Source organism: Balaenoptera borealis (genome assembly GCF_965194805.1).
Source record: "Balaenoptera borealis genome assembly, chromosome: 6".
Classification (NCBI taxonomy): Eukaryota; Metazoa; Chordata; class Mammalia; order Artiodactyla; family Balaenopteridae; genus Balaenoptera; species Balaenoptera borealis.
In genome coordinates, this window is record NC_138863.1 from 27,747,357 (window position 1) to 27,768,274 (window position 20,918).

At 34.3% G+C, this 20,918-nt stretch overlaps 1 protein-coding gene across 1 annotated transcript in view; it reads right to left on the reverse strand.

Moving 5' to 3' along the window:
- Positions 1-20,918, reverse strand: part of PTH2R (parathyroid hormone 2 receptor) — a 110,871-nt gene that overhangs the window by 39,661 nt on the left and 50,292 nt on the right. Inside the window, exons 3-7 of the mRNA XM_082396368.1 lie at positions 17,383-17,493; positions 17,153-17,274; positions 9,311-9,408; positions 5,845-6,034; positions 4,761-4,914 (exon numbers count right to left, since the gene is read on the reverse strand). Of these exons, the coding sequence (XP_082252494.1) occupies positions 4,761-4,914; positions 5,845-6,034; positions 9,311-9,408; positions 17,153-17,274; positions 17,383-17,493 (675 nt within the window). The remainder of the gene's footprint in view (positions 1-4,760; positions 4,915-5,844; positions 6,035-9,310; positions 9,409-17,152; positions 17,275-17,382; positions 17,494-20,918) is intronic.

Here is a 20,918-nt window from a genome sequence, read left to right on the forward strand (position 1 = left end):
GTTTTCCACTGTTACAAAGATGAGTGTCTATTTATGAAACTTCAGAAGAGTTACCCTCTCCTGAGATGGAATTACTACAGTTAAAAAAAGAAATCTTTAAAAAATACATCTAATTCATAGTCTAAAATCTGCTCTAGAAAAAGAGTAAGGCATTATGAAAAAGGACCAATCTAAAACAGAAGAGCTACAATGGAAAAGAAAATGTTTACTGAATTAAATATTGCCAGTGGGCAGAAACTGTAGAAGATCAATTGGTGGAGAGGAGGTGGAATCTTGAAACCGGGTGAACCCACAGAGATAAATCTACATAATGGTTACAAATATAAATTTAAATTTGACTATAATTTATTTTCTTTTAAACAGATAATAACCTGTAGATTTTTTTAATGATAAGTAGTAAAACCCCAAATTACATCTTGAAGGTCTGGAAAAAGTAATAAGCAGGGAGAACCAAATTCCTTATCTTTCATAATGTAGGGCCAAAATATAGATCTCTTATTGACTCTAATGGTTAAATATAATTTTAACTTTAAGGTAGAATTAATAATGGCATTAAAAATCATAGGGCAAGGGAGAAACAGTTTTTCTAGATTTTTAAATTCAGCTTAAAGCAAACAACGAAGATTTTTAATTGTATAAAGGTGTTATATTGACTATCATAAATAATTTTATGAAGAACAGATTTTATAAATTAAATATTTTGAATATAATACATATGATGAGAATAGGCTTACAAAAAATAAAATAACCTAAAGGGTCAGACTCCATGCTTCTTGTGTGCTGGGACTTTAACATATATCTTGTATTTCAATTATATATACTGCCAAATGGATGATCAAAAAATGTTTGCTGGATTGAAATAATTTTATACAGAGATAATAAAATTGGAAGTGTAGTACCTTCTCCTGATTATTTTAAGATAATACAAAATATGAAAATATTCTACAAGAAAGCTTGGCAACAGGGACGTGACTACGTGGTATAACCAGGATAGGTGCTTTTATATGATAATACGTACATTCTGGCATCTCATCTGACAGGTGAAAATTAAGAATGGCTGCTAATACAGAGGTAAATTACCACATTCAATAAGGATAAAGAAGCAAGAATGACACTTTTTTTCCTATTATGTTGTATATTGTATCCCCAGTACTTAGTTATCTTATAACTGGAAGTTTGTTACTTTTTGACTGACCTTTTAAATATAGAATTAAATATATTTTTTAAATATGTAGTTGGAACTGAGAATAAAGTGCCTTATTCATGAGAAAATTGAGCAGGGATAGGAAAAATTAAGAAAATGGTTAGTTGAAAGAAAAGAAGCATAGTCATCATTAGAATTTGCCTTTACTCCTCTATACATCTTGTTTTGTGATAAAGATATACAAAAAACAGTCATTTTAAATATCTGCCTTCAATTTACTAAGGCAGACATGGCATATGTTTCTCTTTAGATGGTAATTTCCTTCCCTGCCAACTTATTATTAAGAACCAGCAAAATCAATGTAAATAATGCAACTCCACATACCATTACAAAGTGAGTAATAAAGTGCTGAGTATTTACCTAGCTAAAGAGAGCTTAAAGTTATAATAATTGGGTCCAAATGAACAAAAAAGGAATCCAAGCAAATTCTCTTCTCTAGTGAAGCCAATAAATCACTGGAAGAAAGTCTGAAACTGGGTTCACTATGGATTAGTCTAGCAAGGATCCTGCAAAGCAGCTATAATGTTTTGATATTTATTTTTCTTATAGAAAGTTGGAAAAATGAGTCTGAAATAAAAATGATATTTTAAAATCATACTCTCAGTGTTGAGATAAGAGAAAATAATCTATCAATCAAATAGAGTTGGATATTTACTTCAGTAGCAGAGAGAAATTCTTAAAAGAATATTACTATTTTTTAATTATATATGCCCTAGCGTAGAGCATTTATTTTTTTGGAGTTGCAAAGAGAGAAGCCAGAAGATAGACCAACCATAGAACCATAACTCTGTAAAGATTACTTGTTACTGTTTTAATTGTGGTTAATTACATAATATTGCATGTAAGATGCTTTTTGTAAAGTGATCTTCCATGTAGATACTACTTGCTTTCATGCATGTTCTTAAACCATTCGGTGAAATGAAGATTTCAAGTTGTGATGCTTCTCTACTGTAATTGTCACTCTTATGACAAAATTTTGTGGACAAATAATTAAAGTTGTAAAGGAAGGTGAGAACCTCATACTTGCATAGAAGCTCACTGGAACCCTCACTGTGTTTTTAATTCTCATTTTCATAGAAAGATATGAAAACTAGTTTCCTGGGTTTCAGTGAGGCAAACTCCTGATTTTATAGAGCGACAGACTGAGTGATACAGCCCAAATAAGAGCTGACAGGGGAATTTGTTATCAAACTAATATGTAAATAAAGAAAAACAAGTTTATTACTAGTGTGACCAATGTCATAGAAAACCAAAAAATAAAATGGAACTCAGACTTGCATTTCTCTAATGATTAATGATGTTGAGCATTCTTTCATGTGTCTGTAGGCCATCTGTATATCTTCTTTGGAGAAATGTCTATTTAGGTCTTCTGCCCATTTTTGGATTGGGTTGTTCGTTTTTTTGTTATTGAGCTGCTTGTAAAACTACAATGAGATATCATCTCACACCGGTCAGAATGGCCATCATCAAAAAATCTAGAAACAATAAATGCTGGAGAGGGTGTGGAGGAAAGGGAACACTCTTGCACTGTTGGTGGGAATGTAAATTGATACAGCCACTATGGAGAACAGTATGGAGGTTCCTTAAAAAACTACAAATAGAACTACCATACGACCCAGCAATCCCACTACTGGGCATATACCCTGAGAAAACCATAGGTCAAAAAGTGTCATGTACCACAATGTTCATTGCAGCTCTATTTACAATAGCCAGGACCTGGAAGCAACCTAAATGTCCATCGACAGATGAATGGATAAAGAAGATGTGGCACATATATACAATGGAATATTACTCAGCCATAAAAAGAAATGAAATGGAGGTATTTGTAATGAGGTGGATGGAGTTAGAGTCTGTCATACAGAGTGAAGTAAGTCAGAAAGAGAAAAACAAATACAGTATGCTAACACACATATACGGAATCTAAGGAAAAAAAAAAAAAAAAAAAAAGGCCATGAAGAACCTAGTGGCAAGACGGGAATAAAGACACAGACCTACTAGAGAATGGACTTGAGGATATGGGGAGGGGGTGGGGTGAGATGTGACAGGGTAAGAGAGTGTCATGGACATATATACACTACCAAATGTAAAATAGATAGCTAGTGGGAAGCAGCCGCATAGCACAGGGAGATCAGCTCGGTGCTTTGTGACCACCTAGAGGGGTGGGATGGGGAGGGTGGGAGGGAGGGAGATGCAAGAGGGAAGAGAAATGAGAACATATTGTATATGTATAACTGATTCACTTTGTTATAAAGCAGAAGCTAACACACTATTGTAAGGCAATTATACTTCAATAAAGATGTTTAAAAATAAAAAATAAAAAAAAAAAAACAAAAAAAAAACAAGAAACAAACAAAAAAAAAAAATGGAACTCAGACAAATTCATTGTTGAATTTTCTATCAACATCTTTACCAACTTCTAGTAATTATGTGGGTACACAGATATAATTTTGCCTTGAAGGCAAACTACCAAAAACTGTTGAGAAAATTTCCAAATTACCCTAAACAAATAAAGTGTATCTTTTTTTATTTTAGTAACTGTTAGTCAAAGATAAGGGAGAGCCTAAAAACAAACTGCTTTCAGAAATAAAATTTTATTCACAACAATTATTATTTCATAATAACGCTTGACAGTAAATTGACCCTTTGTCTTCTTAAAGGTTATTAACTAACAGGAAATTCAATATCCCTTACTGCATGTTTTCAAACGTTAAGACAATATTAAGACAAAACAGGCCAAAAAATTCTTATTTTGATGGGAAAAAAAACCTTCAAATTTAATCTTGAGCCACTTGGTTGATTTTTTTCCCTATGCTGAGCACGTCATAATTTGGATATTAAAATAGCAATTGTTAGTATTGAGACTTCTTAATTTTAACCACATATGAGTTTTAAATTTTCTTAAATTATAACAAACAAACAACATCCTTTCTCCACATCACATTGAGTTAGTGCCTAATTCAGTAATCCCTCTAGTACTGACAAGGCATTTTTGGAATGTGAGCTGAATATCCTTTTTTTTAAATTATTTATGCCAAAAGTAATTTGAATTATTTCCTTCCAAAAGACATGGTATATCTACATAATTAGTTTGTAATTTGCATTGTTAAATGGAGTCAAGATGGTCCTATAAATTCCTTTCTGGCATTCTCATCATATGACCTAGAATTACAAATCAAAGATGCATCATTATAGCTTAGAAATTCAAAACTCAAAATTTTTAGGATGAAATTATTGTTAAATCAAGACACTGACATAAGCACAGCAGTTCTAAATGTGCATGGCTAACAAGGCATTTCCCCCAAAGAATCCTCTCAAGAATCTGGCCTAAGAACACTAACCCTAAGTTAAAAGTGAAAAGTTTGTTACCGCTGGGAGAATTATAGACTTGATCTTAATAAATTTCCTGAATAAATAATTAAAGAGAAAGAAAGGATAAAGATAGAATAGGGAGGGATTATTTCAGGAAAATGACAGAAAGAATGCTAATGATAGGCAAGACAGAAAGCCCTACAATCCATAATCCAGTTGAAAAGGAAAGGAGACAGAAATGCCTTACCCCAGCCTATCAAGGTGAAGCCCCACAGGTACTTGGTGTCCGAAAAGAACGCCACAAAGATTAAACTATGCAGATAGAGGCCTTCCACCAAGATCCAATAGTAGTTTGTAGCCAAGAAGTAAATAAACATCACAACTGCAATCTTGCACCCAATCTGTTACAAATAAACCAACATTGCACCATATTAGAATTCCTAATCGTACTTGTTCCAACATTAGACCACTAAAAAGCAGTTCTTCCATTTCTTTTTTATAATCTAATATCTCTTGTACCTGGGAAGGCCAAGACTTTTGAAAGAGACCAGAACAAAGTTATTTTAACATAGCATTTCTAAGACTGCTGGCTTGATTCTATTTTTAAAATAAGATTTTTATTCCTTTAGAAGTTATAAGAAATCACTTTTCCTTAAGTTTTCTTGTTTATAAAAATACTTGATCATCAGAGAAAATTAGGAAAATAAAGAAAAGCATAACGAGGAAAAATTATCCATCATTCTACCATAAATTTATTTTATTATGGTCTTTTGTATGCCCCAAAAGTTAATGGCTTAAAATGATAAACATTTAATATGTCTTATGAATCTATGGATTGGCTAGATGATTCTGCTGATTTGGGCAAAGCTCAGGTAATCTTGGCTAGGCTCACTCATAGAGGTCTACCCTCAACTGACACACCATCACACCTACTTCATTCTAGTTCATTTAAAAAGTCACAAAGCCAATCCAGAATTAGAATCAGCAGAGACAACAATGAACTGCAGGGCGAAGGGCAAAGATACCGACAGCGTTAATTCACACCATCAATACAATCAATCTATTCTACTTAATTTCCAGATATATTGCTTCAATGGTGATAATGCGTCTCATTAACTGAATTATTGGGTGATTCTACTTACTAAATAACAACAGGACATTTAAGAGCAGAAACAAGTACCATGGAATCTTATTTGGGAACAAGTCTTTGAGTCTACAATAAAGGAACTAAATGCCCTGGGTTTTTAAATCCCAAGCTCCTGGTCTTGCAGGTGGACTTTTTACTTTTGAAAGTGGTGAGCCATGCAAGGGCTCATGGTGAAAACACTTACATATTGTGATTTATCCACAGGAGGCACTTCTATGGAACTTTGTAGGTCATCTTGCATTATCAGGGACTGCAGCTCCTTTACTCCTACGTGAGCATGGACCACTCTGTCCTTGACAAAGATGCTCGCAGCTCTCAGCATGAAGGACACAAATAAGTGCATGTGGATATAGTTCCTAGTACAATGCAATCGTCTATGGAGAGAAAATATTCAGTATTTAGATTTGAATAAAATTAGAAATGGAGAAAGAAAATACATAAATGAGCTCAAACTCCTCCCAGAAAAGAAGAAATATAATAAACCTGAACAAAGACAGAAACAATTGGGGTCAAAAACTAAAATGTAGCTTTTTGAGAATTAATTTCAAATTTATCCTGATCGGCTACCATGGTTATCCAGATTATGCAGTGTTAAATATTATGCTACATTATACTATAGCATTACATTATACCATATATTAAGGTAATAAATAATTGATGGAGAACCACCTTGAACAGGGATAAGCCTTATTAAAACTGGAATGTTCACATTTTCAATATATTCTCTATAAGAAAAAGTAAGATATTTTGATAGACTTACACAGTTTTATTTCCTAGGAATGTTAGAGAGAAAACAAGCTTCCTTTAATATAAAAAGCTTTGAATTATAAAAGGATCTTAGACACAAGTTAAGTCAGTAACATACTCAGGAGTAGATATAGCAGCATCAACTAGTACAGAAAGGTAACTCCAAAAAAAAAAGATTTCTTTTAAGTTTGATTAAGTCAAAAACACCAGGAAAAGGGATGTATAATCTGGTCAAAAGGCCCAGCTCTACCATTGTTTGACTATGAAAAGAGCTGAGCTTTCGTGTACAATGAACACACTGATACTACGTCTCTTCCTGAAAAGACAAAGTACTCAAGTATAAGGAAGTAAGAAATGTTTTAATCCAGAAGAAAAAGAAGAAATGTTTTAATCCAGTAATATATTTTTATATTTCATAATATAGAAAGAATCTACTGTTAAATACTCTGATAAACTATTATGTAAACTGAGGAATTATTACTTAGTCATTTGTATCCTCCTGAAATTTCACGTAACTTTTATTCTCATAAATATCTATCTATTATTCTGAACAACCACAGCTAAGTTTGATGTAATGGAATGAACTCTGGATCCAAGTCAGAAGATGAAGGTTCTGTTTCCAGCTGGACTACCTATGACCTTGTGACTTTGAACACTGAGCTTCAGCTTCTTGTCTCTCAAATGAGATCATCCCTGCCAAGCCAACTTCACGAGGCTATTCTGAGGAACCCCTCTACAACCCCACAAATGTGATCGTGTTACCCTTCTACTTAAAAACTTCATTGGCTCCCTGTACACTACCTTATAAGACAAAATTCAAAGCCCTTGACAAGAGTCTGTAAAACCTAATGCCACAAAATCTAGTTTCTCCCTGGCCATTCCCATATGGCCACTCCCCCCTATGCATCAAATGCTGCATTCATATGGGACCCTTCTAAATTCCCTGCGTATACTCTGCTCCTTTGTGCCTCTGACCTTTGCACATTCTGTTCCCATCATTTGGAATATGCCAAATTCCTTCTCATCATTCAGTATCAGCTCACACACCAGTTGTTCTGGGAAATCTCTCCCTTATCTTGTTAGTTTTAGACTAGTTCCTTAGTATTCCCAAAGCCCTTTATGAAACCTGCATTACAGTACTAATAATATTTTAATTGATAATCATCTAATGTGTCAGTTTCTCTCAATGGTGTATACACTACTTTTCTGGTCTTCAACATATCTTAACTTGGCCTCCATCAATACCAAAAAGGGACTATCACATGATAGAGAAAAATGCTTGTTGAACCAATGGACTAGTAAATCAATAAAGCAAAAGCTTTGGAAATATAAACTACACCACTATACCACTACTATATGAGAAACTGTTGGAAGTGGTTGGAATATTACAACTAGTCATTATTTATTAATTCAACAAATATTTACTGAGCACCAGGACATATCAAGTACTACTGAGAGTGCAGCAATGAGCAAACAGAAAAAAATAAATGCCTACTCTTGTGTGGCTTTACATTCTAGAGGGAGAGACAAAAAATAAAAAGATAAATAAGTAAAACATCAGATAATACATTAGACAGTTATAAATCAGAGGAGAAAAGTAAACTAGGAAATAGGTATGAGAAGTTTCAAGGAAGAGAGGATTGTAAGATAATAGGAAACAAAATATAAAATTTTTCTTTTAGATATAGTTTCTGTTAATTTCTAAATCCTCTGTTTCTATTTTCTAATGTATCATCTAACCTCACTCCTTCTTTTCCTGCATATAATTTAGCACTAAATTTTTTCAATTGTACAATCTTAATTTAATATATCTCAAAACTGTCCATTTCTATCCAATCCCCAAGGCCACTGCCCTAGGCCAGGCCACCATCTTCTTGTCCTAATGACTCTACTAGCATCTTCCAAATGGGCTTCCTACCACCAGTTCACACTCCACCTTACAATGCACGTTCCATGTCACTCCTGTGCTTAAAATCCTTCATGGCTCCTCACTGGCTCTTAGGGTGAAGTTCAGATTCCATATACAGGTCTCAATACATTCCCAACCCTGCTTACCTCTAGCCTCAGTGTCCATCACCTGCCTACAGCAAAATTCTCAATTCTCAGATATTCCATGCTTTTTCTTGATCTAAACAGGTTTGGAACTCTCTCCTCAGTCTCCTCTTTTGGTTAAATTTTGTGTATACTCATGTGTCATTTGAGATGTCACTTCATTTGGGAAGTCTTCTCTCTTATCCCTCCTCTGTCCTCCCAAATCACTATAAGCCACCTGAACCACAGCACTTCTCAAACTGTGAACTCATTGTTTTCTCAGCTATTTGTGTCACAAACCAGCTGCAAGCATCAGCCTATACACATAGTTCACTGTTTTATCTCCATATTGGCGTTCAAAATTCTGTGTTGATTTAGATTAAGTTGAATTGAATTAGACAAAAGTTTAAGTGGATAAAAATTAAACCACAGCAAAAGCAATATATAGTATTTCTTTATATATGATATCAAATCAATTAGAGATTATTTAAAATGAATTTCTGTCCCATGGCACCAAAATCACTTGGGAAAAGTGAAATAAGTCTTTACATCATGAGTGAAAATTTTTGTAACTCACTTGACAATAGTCTGCGTCACTTTGCAAAAATATACTACAATGCAGATCTATTGGCTTAATGGTTTCATACTGCTTTGATGCTTTAAGTTTTTAAACAAACAAACAACAAAGAAGAACCCTGAATTTTTCATCAAAAATAAATTGTCAAAGTCAAATAATTTTACACTAGGCTGAATTCAGAAACTTGTGTTTGGGAAAAGTATTTGGAGGCACACAGATTATGAGAGGTCTGTGTCTTTGATGAATAAGAAACAGAACTGCCCCTTCATGGAGAAAGTGATTGGGAATCACTCACCTGAAGTAACCAATGATGAGAATAGCCACGGCCAGAGATCCAAAGGAGACAGAGTAACCAATAGTGTACATGACATAGAGGCGTTCAAAGAATTCTTGCTGGAGGGCAACAGATTTAATCAGAAAAGCAGGTTTGAACAAATAATTTGATGTAGGTAAACTTAAAAATCGTGCTTTTAACCTCTTTAAAGATAGGCAACGTGTGACCACATTCGTATAATATACAGGTTATTTTTCTGGTCTTCCTTTTACTCCCTAAATTCAAGTCAGGGTTAAAGATATAATTAAAATATTTGGCATTTCTTCTTGCTTAAGTGAGGCCAAATTCAACGTTACAAAATTTACTTCATGTATTTTTACAGTGTTCATTTTAACTAATTGGAACTGTATATCTAACATGTGATATTTGGAGTAAATAAAACACATGTTACAGACTATTTTAAAACTGGTAAAAAAAATATGTCACTTTTGGAATATTAGTTCTAGTTTTCTTTAGCTTTTTTATTGAGCTGTAGTTTACATGAAACAAAATGTGCAGATTTAAAATGAGCAGTTTGATGGGTTTTGACAAACCAAGTTCGTTGTGCTGCTTGCTAGTCAAAAATCCACCCATCATCCACCCCCAGGTAACTACTGTTACAATTTCTGTCACCACAAATTGGCTTTATCTGTTCATGTACTTCATATATTTCTCAACTGTTCTTATACTTCTTGGAATTATATAGTATATACTCTTTTTGTCAATATACTGTTTTGATATTCACTGATATTGTTGCATGAATCAATGGCTCATTCCTTTTTTTTTTTTTTTTTGTATTTTAAAATAACTCTAGATTCAAAAGAAGTGGAAAAGATAGTAAAAAGGGTCCTATGTACCCTTCACGCAGTATCCTCCAATGCTTACATCTTACATAAGTTCACTAAAATATCAAACCAGGAATTTGGCATTGGTGCAATTCATGTGTTTACAGTTTTGTGTCATTTTATTACATATGAAAATTTTTGTAACCTCCTCTGCAATCAAGATACAGAACTATTCCATCACCACAAAGATGTTCCTTGTGCTGTTTCCTTTACAGTCATACCTACCCTGTTCCTCTCCACCATCCTTATCACCTGCCAAACATTAATCTGTTTTCTATCTCTATAATTTTGTCATTTCGTAAATGTTATAGAAATGAAATCATACAGAACATGATCTTTGAGATTGGTTTTTTTCACTCACAGTAATAACCTCAAGATCCATTCAAGTTGTTACACATACCAAGTTTGTTCTTTTTTATTTCTGCATAGTACTGCATGGTATGCACGTAACTTACATATATCATATTTGAAATGAGTTTCAAACTTTGTAGATAACATACAAAGTTGGGTCATGTTTTTTATAGACTCTTTCAATCTCTGTTAATTGGTATATTAAGACCATTTGCTTTTAATATAATATTGATATGTTAAGGCTAAGTCCATCATTTTATATTTTTATTTTCTGTTATGTTTTTCATTTCTGTGTTTTGCTTTTCCTGCCATCCCTGGTTACTTGAACATTTTGTAGAATTCCATTTTGATTTATATTTTTGTATAGTGCTTTCGGTGGTGGTTATCGGTATTACATTATATAGCTTGATGTGGAAGATTTGATCATTGAATTTTCACCTTTCTTCTATTCTAATTAAACATTGAAAAGTATAAATCTTTCTCTACACTCTGCTTTCGCTGTTTCCCACTATTTTTTATATATATTGAGCTTTCATATTTATTCAGTTCAAACTTTTGCCATTGGTCACATAATTTCCAACTATTTATGAATTGTATACATATTTTAATTTATTTTCAATTAATTCTTTTGTGGTCAGAGAACATACTCCATAAGATTTTAATCTTGAGATTTATTGAAACTTGTTTTATAGCCCAGCATATGTTCTATCTTGATAAAATTTTGGTGAGTACTTTAAAAGAATGTAAATTTTGCAGTTATTGTGTATATTATTCTATAAATGTCAATTTATTCAAATTGTTTGAAATATATTCTATAGAAGGTTTTGTCCAATTGTTCTATCAATTACTAAGAAAATGGCATTCTTTAAAATGTCAGCATGCTGGAGTTTGGTTATTTCTCCCTTTAGCTCTGACAAATTTTGCTTCATGTAATTTGAAGCTCCTAAATGCATGTATATTTAGGATTATTTCCTCTTGGTAAATTGATTCTTTATAATTTGAAATGTCCCTCCATCTTGGTAATTACATTTATCTGTATCTTTATATTTAGAGTACATTTCTCAAAGACAGAAAACTACTGAGTCATACTTTTATTATCCATTCTGACAACCTCTGCCTTTTAAGCAAAATGTTTAGTTCACTTACCTTGAACACAATCATTGCTATGGCTGGGTTTAAACCTAACATATAGGTATTTGCATTCTAAATGTCCTATCTTTTCTTTGTTCCTCTGTACCTACTTCCTTACCTTTGATTGGGGGGTAGGGGATGGGGAAGTCAATCAAGTATTTCTTAGTATTTCATATGTGGGTTTGTCTTGTTTTGTTTTGGGGTGGGGGGCAGCTTAAGGGATCTTAGTTCCCTGACCAGGGGTTGAACCCTGGCCCTTGGCAGTGAAAGCTTGGAGTCCTAACCACTGGAACGCCAGGGAATTCCCAAAAATTACGTTATTTTTTAGCAGTTACTATAGAGACTTGGTTATGCATCTGAACTTATTAGAGCCTACATTTAAGTAATATTGAACTATTTCACCATATAAATAGAACTTTAAAATCATGTACTCAATTTTGCTCCCCTAGCCTTTGTCCCTTTTAGATTTTGTTCTGCATAATTTATAAACACCAATAAGAGGCTATTATGTTTGCTTTAAGCAGTCAACAGATTTTAAATGAATTAAATTATAAAGACAGATATAAACATAGCAATAAATAAGGATAGGTATATAGTTCTGTTCATTATTTTAGTCTGTCATTTTTATCCACATATACACCTATTCTGGTACTCCTCATGCCTTTCTGACAATCTATGCTTCCATCTAGTATATTTCTCTCCTGCCTAGAGAATTTTTTTGAGCATTTCTTATACTGAAAGTCTGATGAAGATGACCTCTCTTGGATTTTTTCTGTCTGAAAAATATCATTATTTTGCCTCTGTCTTAATGAATATTATCACTTTAAAGATATCATTCCATTGTATTCTGGCCTCCATTGTTTATTACTAAAACACAGCATCTTTTTAGTTGTTGCTCCCCTGAATATAATGTGCCCTTTTTCTCTCACTGCTTTTAAGATTTTCTTTTAACTTTGATTCACAGCAGTTTAACTTTGATGTGTCTAAGTATGGTTTTCTTTTTATTTACCCTGCCTAGGGTTTGCTGAATCTCTGGAACATGTGGATTGATTTATTTCATCCATTTTAGAAAATTATGGGCTATTGCCTTCTCAGATATTTATCTTGTCCTATTCTTTCCCTCTCTCTTTACCTCTAATTTCACATATGTTTAGACAATTACATATTATCTCACAGTCTCAGATGGTTGTTTTTTAAATTTATTTTTTCTCCTAATGCTTCAGTTGGATAATTTCTACTGACCTCTCTTTAGGTTCACTGATATTTATCATGCTGTGTCCAGTTTGCTGTTGAGCATATCAAATAACTTCTTCATTTTTTAATTGAATATTTCAATTCTACAATTTCCTTTTTCTTTAAGTTTTCATTTCTCTGCTGATTTTCCCATCTGTTTTATGCTTTTTCACTAAATCATCTAACATATTTATAATAGTTATTATCAAGTCCTCATCTGCAAATTACAACATCTGGATCATTCCTGCTTTTGTTTTTACTCTAGATTTTGTGTCCTTACCTTGTAATTTTTTATTACACTACAGGCATTGTAGGTAAAAGAAGAGTAAGGACTGGAGTATGTAATATTAACAGCCTGAAAAGGGCAGTCCTCTTCCTCTACCAGGCTTCTTGGGTTGGGAGGATGGATTACTTTGTTTTTAAACTGGGATTGGGTTTGTTGTAGTGCTTTGGTTTTGTTTTTGTTTTTATGATTCCTTTTATCCTGATTTTAGGTTTTGAGAGCAGATTCAAGACTTTTCCTTCAGCAGACCATGGGATCTGAGCACCAGCAGCCTCTAGTGGCCAGTATATGGGTTTTAGTACATCTGACAGTTTTCCAAGCCACAGAAGGACTCTTTCTGCTTTTTGAACCATCCATCAGCTTTGGAGCTGCTGGAAATTTCACTTTGCTCTCCAGCTCTGCCCTGGGCTTTCTGCATCTCAGAAGATGTCACTCCATTATGCTGCTCTGCTCCAGTTCTCAGCTAGCCACTGCCTTGCTTTGGATGAAGACCTCCTGTGCCTAGGAAAGATCTTTCTCAGCTCTATTTTGTCAGGCTGCTGCCTTTCACTTAGTGAGATTTGTCATCTTGGGGGTTGGTCTCAGCTTTCCTGCCCTCCCCCTGGTCTATGAGCTGCAGCAGTCATGCACTTAGAGAGAGCCGCAGATACCCCAAGAGATGTCTCTTAGCTCTTCTGTTCCATCCCATGCCTTCAGCTAACAGCTACCTCTCATTCTGTGAGGGTCCTACGCACATCTTGGGAAATTTCTCGTGGCCCACCTGCTCCACACCAGCCTTTGGCACACTGGCTCCGGACACTCAGTGAAGGCTTATGGGAAAGAACTGGCTGATGGGTAATAGCTCACTGTGACTGGGGTTCATTCCTTGGAATTCTAAGCCCTTATTCCAGTCCTTGTCTGACAAATGCTGTTTTAAAAGTCTGGTTCTTTTCTTTTTATCCCCTTCCATAGCCTGGTTGCTCCTCTTCTGGTGCAGGGCCAGGGATAAATGCAGCCATAGGTCGTTTCTCTCATAAGAAGGGCTTTCCCACTTCTGCAATTAGGTTCATTCAGATTTCTTGGCACCCTCAGCTTACTGATAGGTTTTTACAAATTATTAATTTTGCATCTTACTCAACTTATTCTTATTGTTGCAACTTCCCACACCCTGACTTTGTCTCTTGTTCCTGTTTTAAAACATTTATTACATATTATTTTCTCTTAATAAAATGTTAAACGTTTTATAGAAAATATCTGGATAATGTGTAAAATACAAAAAAGAGAAGGAAAAAAATTCCCTAATTCCCACCAAGCAAAAAGAAACACTGTATTTCATGTATTTCTTTTCACTCTATTTCTATGTATCATTTCCTACTGTTTTGAATATTTGTATTCCCAATTTATATACAAGTTTATTATCTGATTTTTTTTTCCAGGTAACTGTATAACAAAGGAATTTCCCAAGACCACAAACTCTTTATACAAAATATATTTTTGAGCTTATTTAACCATTTCTTCATTGGAAATTTAAATTCTTCAGAATATTCACTATAATAATTAATGGTTCAATGAATATTATTCCATTCAGTTCCCCCCACTTCAAATCTTTATGCTTGAATCTTAGAAGTAAAATTATAAGATCAAAGGATATGACCCCCTTGAAATTTCTTAATATATATTGTTAAATTGCTGTCCAAAAGTCCATATAACCTTTAGACATGAGATATATGGTAATTTGTACAGTATGCTACTATTTAAAATATCATACTCTAAAGAATTTAACAATCTCATGGCCCATCATAAGAGTTTCCTCACTTTTTTTATTAAAAGTAATTAGCTCATTTTGTCAAGTCAATGATATGGAAATTATTTAAAGAACAAAACAATAGATGTTTTAAAAATCTTCACCTTATTTCCCCTATAAAGATGTGGCATTTATTCTAAATGCACTTTTTCATTTTTACCTTTTTTATACAAAAACTCTGATTATAACCATTAATAATTAATATCTCATAAGTAATATCATTTTTCCCTACACTATATCAAAACTTTAGAAGGTATCCAGTTTTCTTATTAAAGGATATTTACATTTCTTAAGTTTTCTCAAATTATTGCTTAAGGATTGTAAACAATAGAAAACACTCTTTATATTTTTGATTAAAGAGATAAAATCACTTACACTAACAAAATTAATCAAATTTTTCAGTTAACTTTTAAATCATGTTTATATAAAATAGTATATATTTTGGGTATTTCACCATCCTTAGCTATTTTGATCCTTGGAATACATAGTAATTAAAAAGAATGGCTGTAATACTCTGAATAGAGTTCAGTGTAAATAAAATCATGATATAATTTAATGGTCATTTAAAAGCTGTGAAGACTTGCACTTGTCATCATTTAATGCACAAATTCATAACAGAGTATACTAAATATTGTGAACGTTTATTTATATCAATGAAATTGAAATTATTTTGAAGTATTTTATATTAACTCATTGTTGGCTTTGGTTCCATTGTAGAGCACATAATTGTCTCCTCACATTGACTAATTTTATCTAAGAAGCATGTCAACAATGGAATACAAAACTGAGGCCTTTTGGCAATTTACTAAAGAGTCATTAAGGTGGTAGTGCTTTGTGTTAGAAAAAAAAGTTAAGAAAGGAAGTTCTGACTATTAATGCAAAATCAAACAGGGACTTCCCTGGCAGTCCAGTGGGTAAGACTCCACACTTCCAATGCAGGGGGCGTGGGTTTGACCCCTGGTCAGGGAATTAAGATCCCACATGCCGCTCAGCGCGGCCAAAAAAAAAGAAATCAAACGAAGAAAACTCCAACTTACCACTTCTGCCACTGCTCTCCCTCCTTCCCCACCAAAAAATAAATATCATCAAGCATAAAGAAAAATGTCTAATGTTAGGAGAGTTATGTATTATGACTGTTCTCAGGATCCTCATAAAATCATTTATACATCAACTCACCATGTTCATTCCTAGCATCATATGCTTATAGCATCATGCATTTTACTGACGAGGTCTGCGTGATAGGAATTTAGGCATAACTTTTAATCCACCACATATAACCTAAAAGTAACTATCTAGAAGGTTTTGAAATTTACATATGATTACCATACCGGAAACAGCACTGACCCTGCCATGATCCAGCTGTGTCACTTTGCCCAACACTTAACCTTTGGTTCTGAATTGACTCACACGTGTAAAATTAAGGTATTGTGTGAGAAGACCTATAAGACACCCCTTGCTCCTCTTTAATTCTGAAACTCTAATCTTTCATATACTAATGAAATCACCTGCTGGCAAATCTTATGATATGGAAAATACATCTCTAAAATACAAAGCTCCTCCAGGAATACAGAGTGAGATGAGATGTAGCCATTCATAGGTAACCAAGAAAAAAATCATGCATCATGTTGCTGACTACCAATTTGAATTTTTATACATAAATAATATAGCATCATATAGTGTAATATAAACATAATATAATACAACAGACACATAAGTATATATGCATATACCTCACCCAGGTCACTCTAACCTAAAGAAAATATCAAAATGTTTCAGGTCCTAAAATAGATAACGAACGAGAACCTACTGTATAGCTCAGGGAACTCTACTCAATGCTCTGTGGTGACCTAAATGGGAAGGAAATCCAAAAAAGAGGGGATATATGTATACGTATAGCTGATTCACTTTGCTGTACAGTAGAAACTAACACAACATTGTAAAGCAACTATACTCCAATAAAAATTAATTTTTAAAAAATAAAATAAAATACTAACTTCTTAAAATAGGAAAAAAAAAATGTTTCATATCCTAGACCTTTCCTTAACTAGGTATCTGAAAAGATTCCAAACTTGCTTTTATCTTTTTTGATCTTTGTGTCATATAATATAAGGATTTTTATAATAGTGGTTGACAATCAAGAATTGTATAAAAACCTTTTGCTTTCCCTTAGGGGTTCACAAATACAAAGATACTATTACCTTTCCTATGCTGATATCTGGCTGCAGAAAGCGAAGGCAGTCTGAATAATTAGCCCATGTTTTATTTAAACTGTGCATAAAATCCCATGTTCCATTGGGGTTACAGTGGCGGAAAGCAACTCCTGTGAAGACATGAAGAAAAACACTGAGATTGCTCAGTTCTTGTAGAGTCCATTATAAAAAAAAAAAAATTTCTATTCCAAATTAATCATTTCAGAAAAATTCAATACCTTTATGATTGAAGTCATAAATATAAGGTGGGCATGGGACAGCCAACATTTTCCCCACTGTTCCTCTAGGCCAACAGATGAGTCCATCCCATTCTGGGAAACAATTTCCCTCTGATAAGGAAAAAAATTAAAAAGCAAATAAACAAAAATGCAGTTAGAACCAGAGAATGAATGCATTCAAAATACAAAATTTCAGGTCACTGCCTATGTAAAACACAGGCACTGTAAAACAAATCGGTAGTTTTGGAAACTAGAATGGGGTAGATATGATGCAAATACCCCAAAACTCATCCACCTAGCCTCATCAAAGGCCCATTGATAGGAATATTTGATTTGCATAAACTAAACATATTTTAGTGACTCCAGTATATATGAGTTATAGCAATTAATATATAAGGAACATCAGAATTCACTGAGAACAATTTCTTTTTTATTAATTTTTATTGGAGTATAGTTGCTTTACAATGTTGTGTTAGTTTCTGCTGTACAGCAAAGTGAATCAGCTACACATATATGTATATCCCCTTTTTTTAGACTTCCTTCCCATTTAGGTCACCACAGAGCACTGAGTAGGGTTCCCTGTGCTGTACAGTAGGTTCTCATTAGTTATCTATCGGATAATATCGCTTATATGTGGAATCTAGAAAAAGGGTACAAATGAACTTATTTGCAAAGCAGAAATAGAGACACAGATGTAGAGAACAAATGTATGGATACTAAGGGGGGAAGGGGGCAGGGTGGGATGAATCGGGAGATAAGAACAATTTCTGTTAGTAAAAGTCTATCATAGTTGTAGCTATATTTTTTACCCTAGATTTTTTTTTAAATTACTGTTAAAAAATATGACACATGAAATAGATTGACCTTCACAGGTAAGCTCCAAGATTTGGGTTTGCCTTTTTACCAATTACTAGTAATTTCTTTGAGTCTAACACTCATCTTAAACAAAATTCTCAGAAACTCTACTCTCCTCGAGTTGAATCCAGAACCCTATTACTTCTCACAACGTCCACTGCCACACCTCTGGTCCAAGTCACCACATCTCCAGACTAAATTATTGCAATGGCCCCCAATTGGTCTTCTTAATTCCATTCTTGCTATCCTCTCATTTATTCTTCACGCAATAGCCCAAAATCCTCCAAAGGCTTCCTATCTCACTCTGAGCAGAAGTCGAGTCTTTCCAAGGCCTAATGGCCCCTCAGGATCTTCTCTCTCCCCTGGCTTATTCCCCACTCACCTACCCCAACCCATACTCCTTATCCTCTTTCCTACTATATTTTTCACTTGAGCTCTCATCACCTTCCACTATTAAGTGTTATTTTATTATCATTTTCTTAAACCATAGGATTTAAGGAGCTTGAGGGTGAGGAATTTTGTCTGTTTTTTAAAATTAATTTTTATTGGAATGTAGTTGCTTTACAATGCTGTGACAGCTTCTACTGTACAGCAAAGTGAATCAGCTGTACATATACATATATCCCCTCTTTTTTGGATTTCATTCCCATTTAGGTCACCACAGAGCACTGAGTAGAGTTCCCTGTGTTATACTTAGGTTCTTATTAGTTATCTATTTTATACATAGTATCAATAGTGTATATATGTCAATCCCAATCTCCCAATTCATCCCACCCCCGCTTCCCCCTTGGTATCCATACGTTTGTTCTCTACGTCTGTGCCTCTATTTCTGCTTTGCAAATAAGATCATCTATATCATTTTTCTAGATTCCACATATATGTATTAATATATGGTATTTATTTTTCTCTTTCTGGCTTACTTCACTCTGTATGACAGTCTCTAGGTCCATCCACATCTCTACAAATGGCCCACTTTCATTCCTTTTTATGGCTGAGTAATATCCCATTGTATATAATGTATCACATCTTCTTTATCCATTCCTTTGTTGATGGACATTTAGGTTGCTTCCATGTCCTGGCTATTGTAAACAGTGCTGCAATGAACATTGTGGTACATGACTCTTTTCAATTATGGTTTTCTCTCAGTATATGCCCAGGAGGGGGATTGCTGGGTCATATGGTAATTCTATTTTTCGTTTTTTAAGGAACCTCCTACTGTTCTCCATAGTGGCTGCATCAATTTACATTCCCACCAACAGTGCAAGAGGGTTCCCTTTTCTCCACACCCTCTCCAGCATTTATTGTTTGTAGATTTTTTGATGATGGCCATTCTGACGAGTGTGAGGTGATACCTCATTGTACTTTTGATTTGCGTTTCTCTAATGATTAGTGATGTTGAGCACCTTTTCATGTGCCGCTTGGCCATCTGTATGTCTTCTTTGGAGAAATGTCTATTTAGGTCTTCCACCCATTTTTTGATTGGGTTGTTTGTTTTTTTTGGTATTGAGCTGTATGAACTATTTGTATATTTTGGAGATTAATCCTTTGTCAGTTGGTTCCTTTGCAAATATTTTCTCCTGTTTTGTTTCATGCGTTTGTCACTCTGTGTTTTTCAGGACTCCCCTCCATTAGTTGTGTATGAAACTTTCAAGAAGAGAGCCTATCAGCCATGTCATATTTCAACTTACCCAAAAGAGACTATTTTTAATGAGTGCTGTATTCATTTTTTCCATTGCTTCCATAACAAATTAGCACAAACTTAGCAGCTTCAAATACCCCAAATTTATTATCTCACTATTTCTGTAGGTCAGAAGTCCGGTGAGCTCAGCCAGACCTCTGCTTATAGATTCACAAGGTTGAATCAAGGGCTGGGCAGCACTGTGATGCTTTCTGAGGCTCTGGGGGAAAATCCATTTCCTTACTCATTCCAGTTGTTGGTAGAATTTACTTCTTTGTAGTGATAAGACTGAGGTTCCCATCTCCTTCCTGGCTGTCAGCTGAGGGCTATTCCCAGCTTCTGAAAGCCACTTGCATTCCTTGGCTCATGGCCCCCTTCCTCCATCTTCAAAGTCAGCAAGGGAGGTCAAGTCCTTCTCACATTTCAAGTCTCTCCTCCATTCTTTTTTTCCATTACTGACTATTCCGCCTTCCTCTTTCACTTTTAAGAACCCATGTGATTACATTAGTCCCGTCCAAATAATCCAGAATAATCTTCCTATTTTAAGGCCCACAACCTTAATTCCATCTGCAATGCCTTTTGCCCTGTAACATAACATACACAGGCAGAACACCAGATATTAGGGTTTGGACATCTTTGAGGGGACATTATTCTGCTACCACAAGTACCATTGCAGCTCTCTCAATTTTTTAGTTACCAATTACACTAACTGTAGCTGAGGATTTTTGTTATAGCTAACATTCATTATGTCGAGTTGTTCAGTTTTGAATAGTCAGCATGATAGAACCTCATGCAAACACCGATTTCTACAGAAAAGAATTCAGCATAAACCTGAAATTAACTTGCTAGTGTCCACCATATCACATGGAAACAAGTACTTGATTTGCTTTGTGAATTGCTGAAGCAATAAGAAAAAGAAAATATCTTCCCTCACCCACATTGTTCTCATAGAAGAGAATGTTTTCTTGGAAACAGCCTCACTTTGCTCTCATAATAAAAGCCT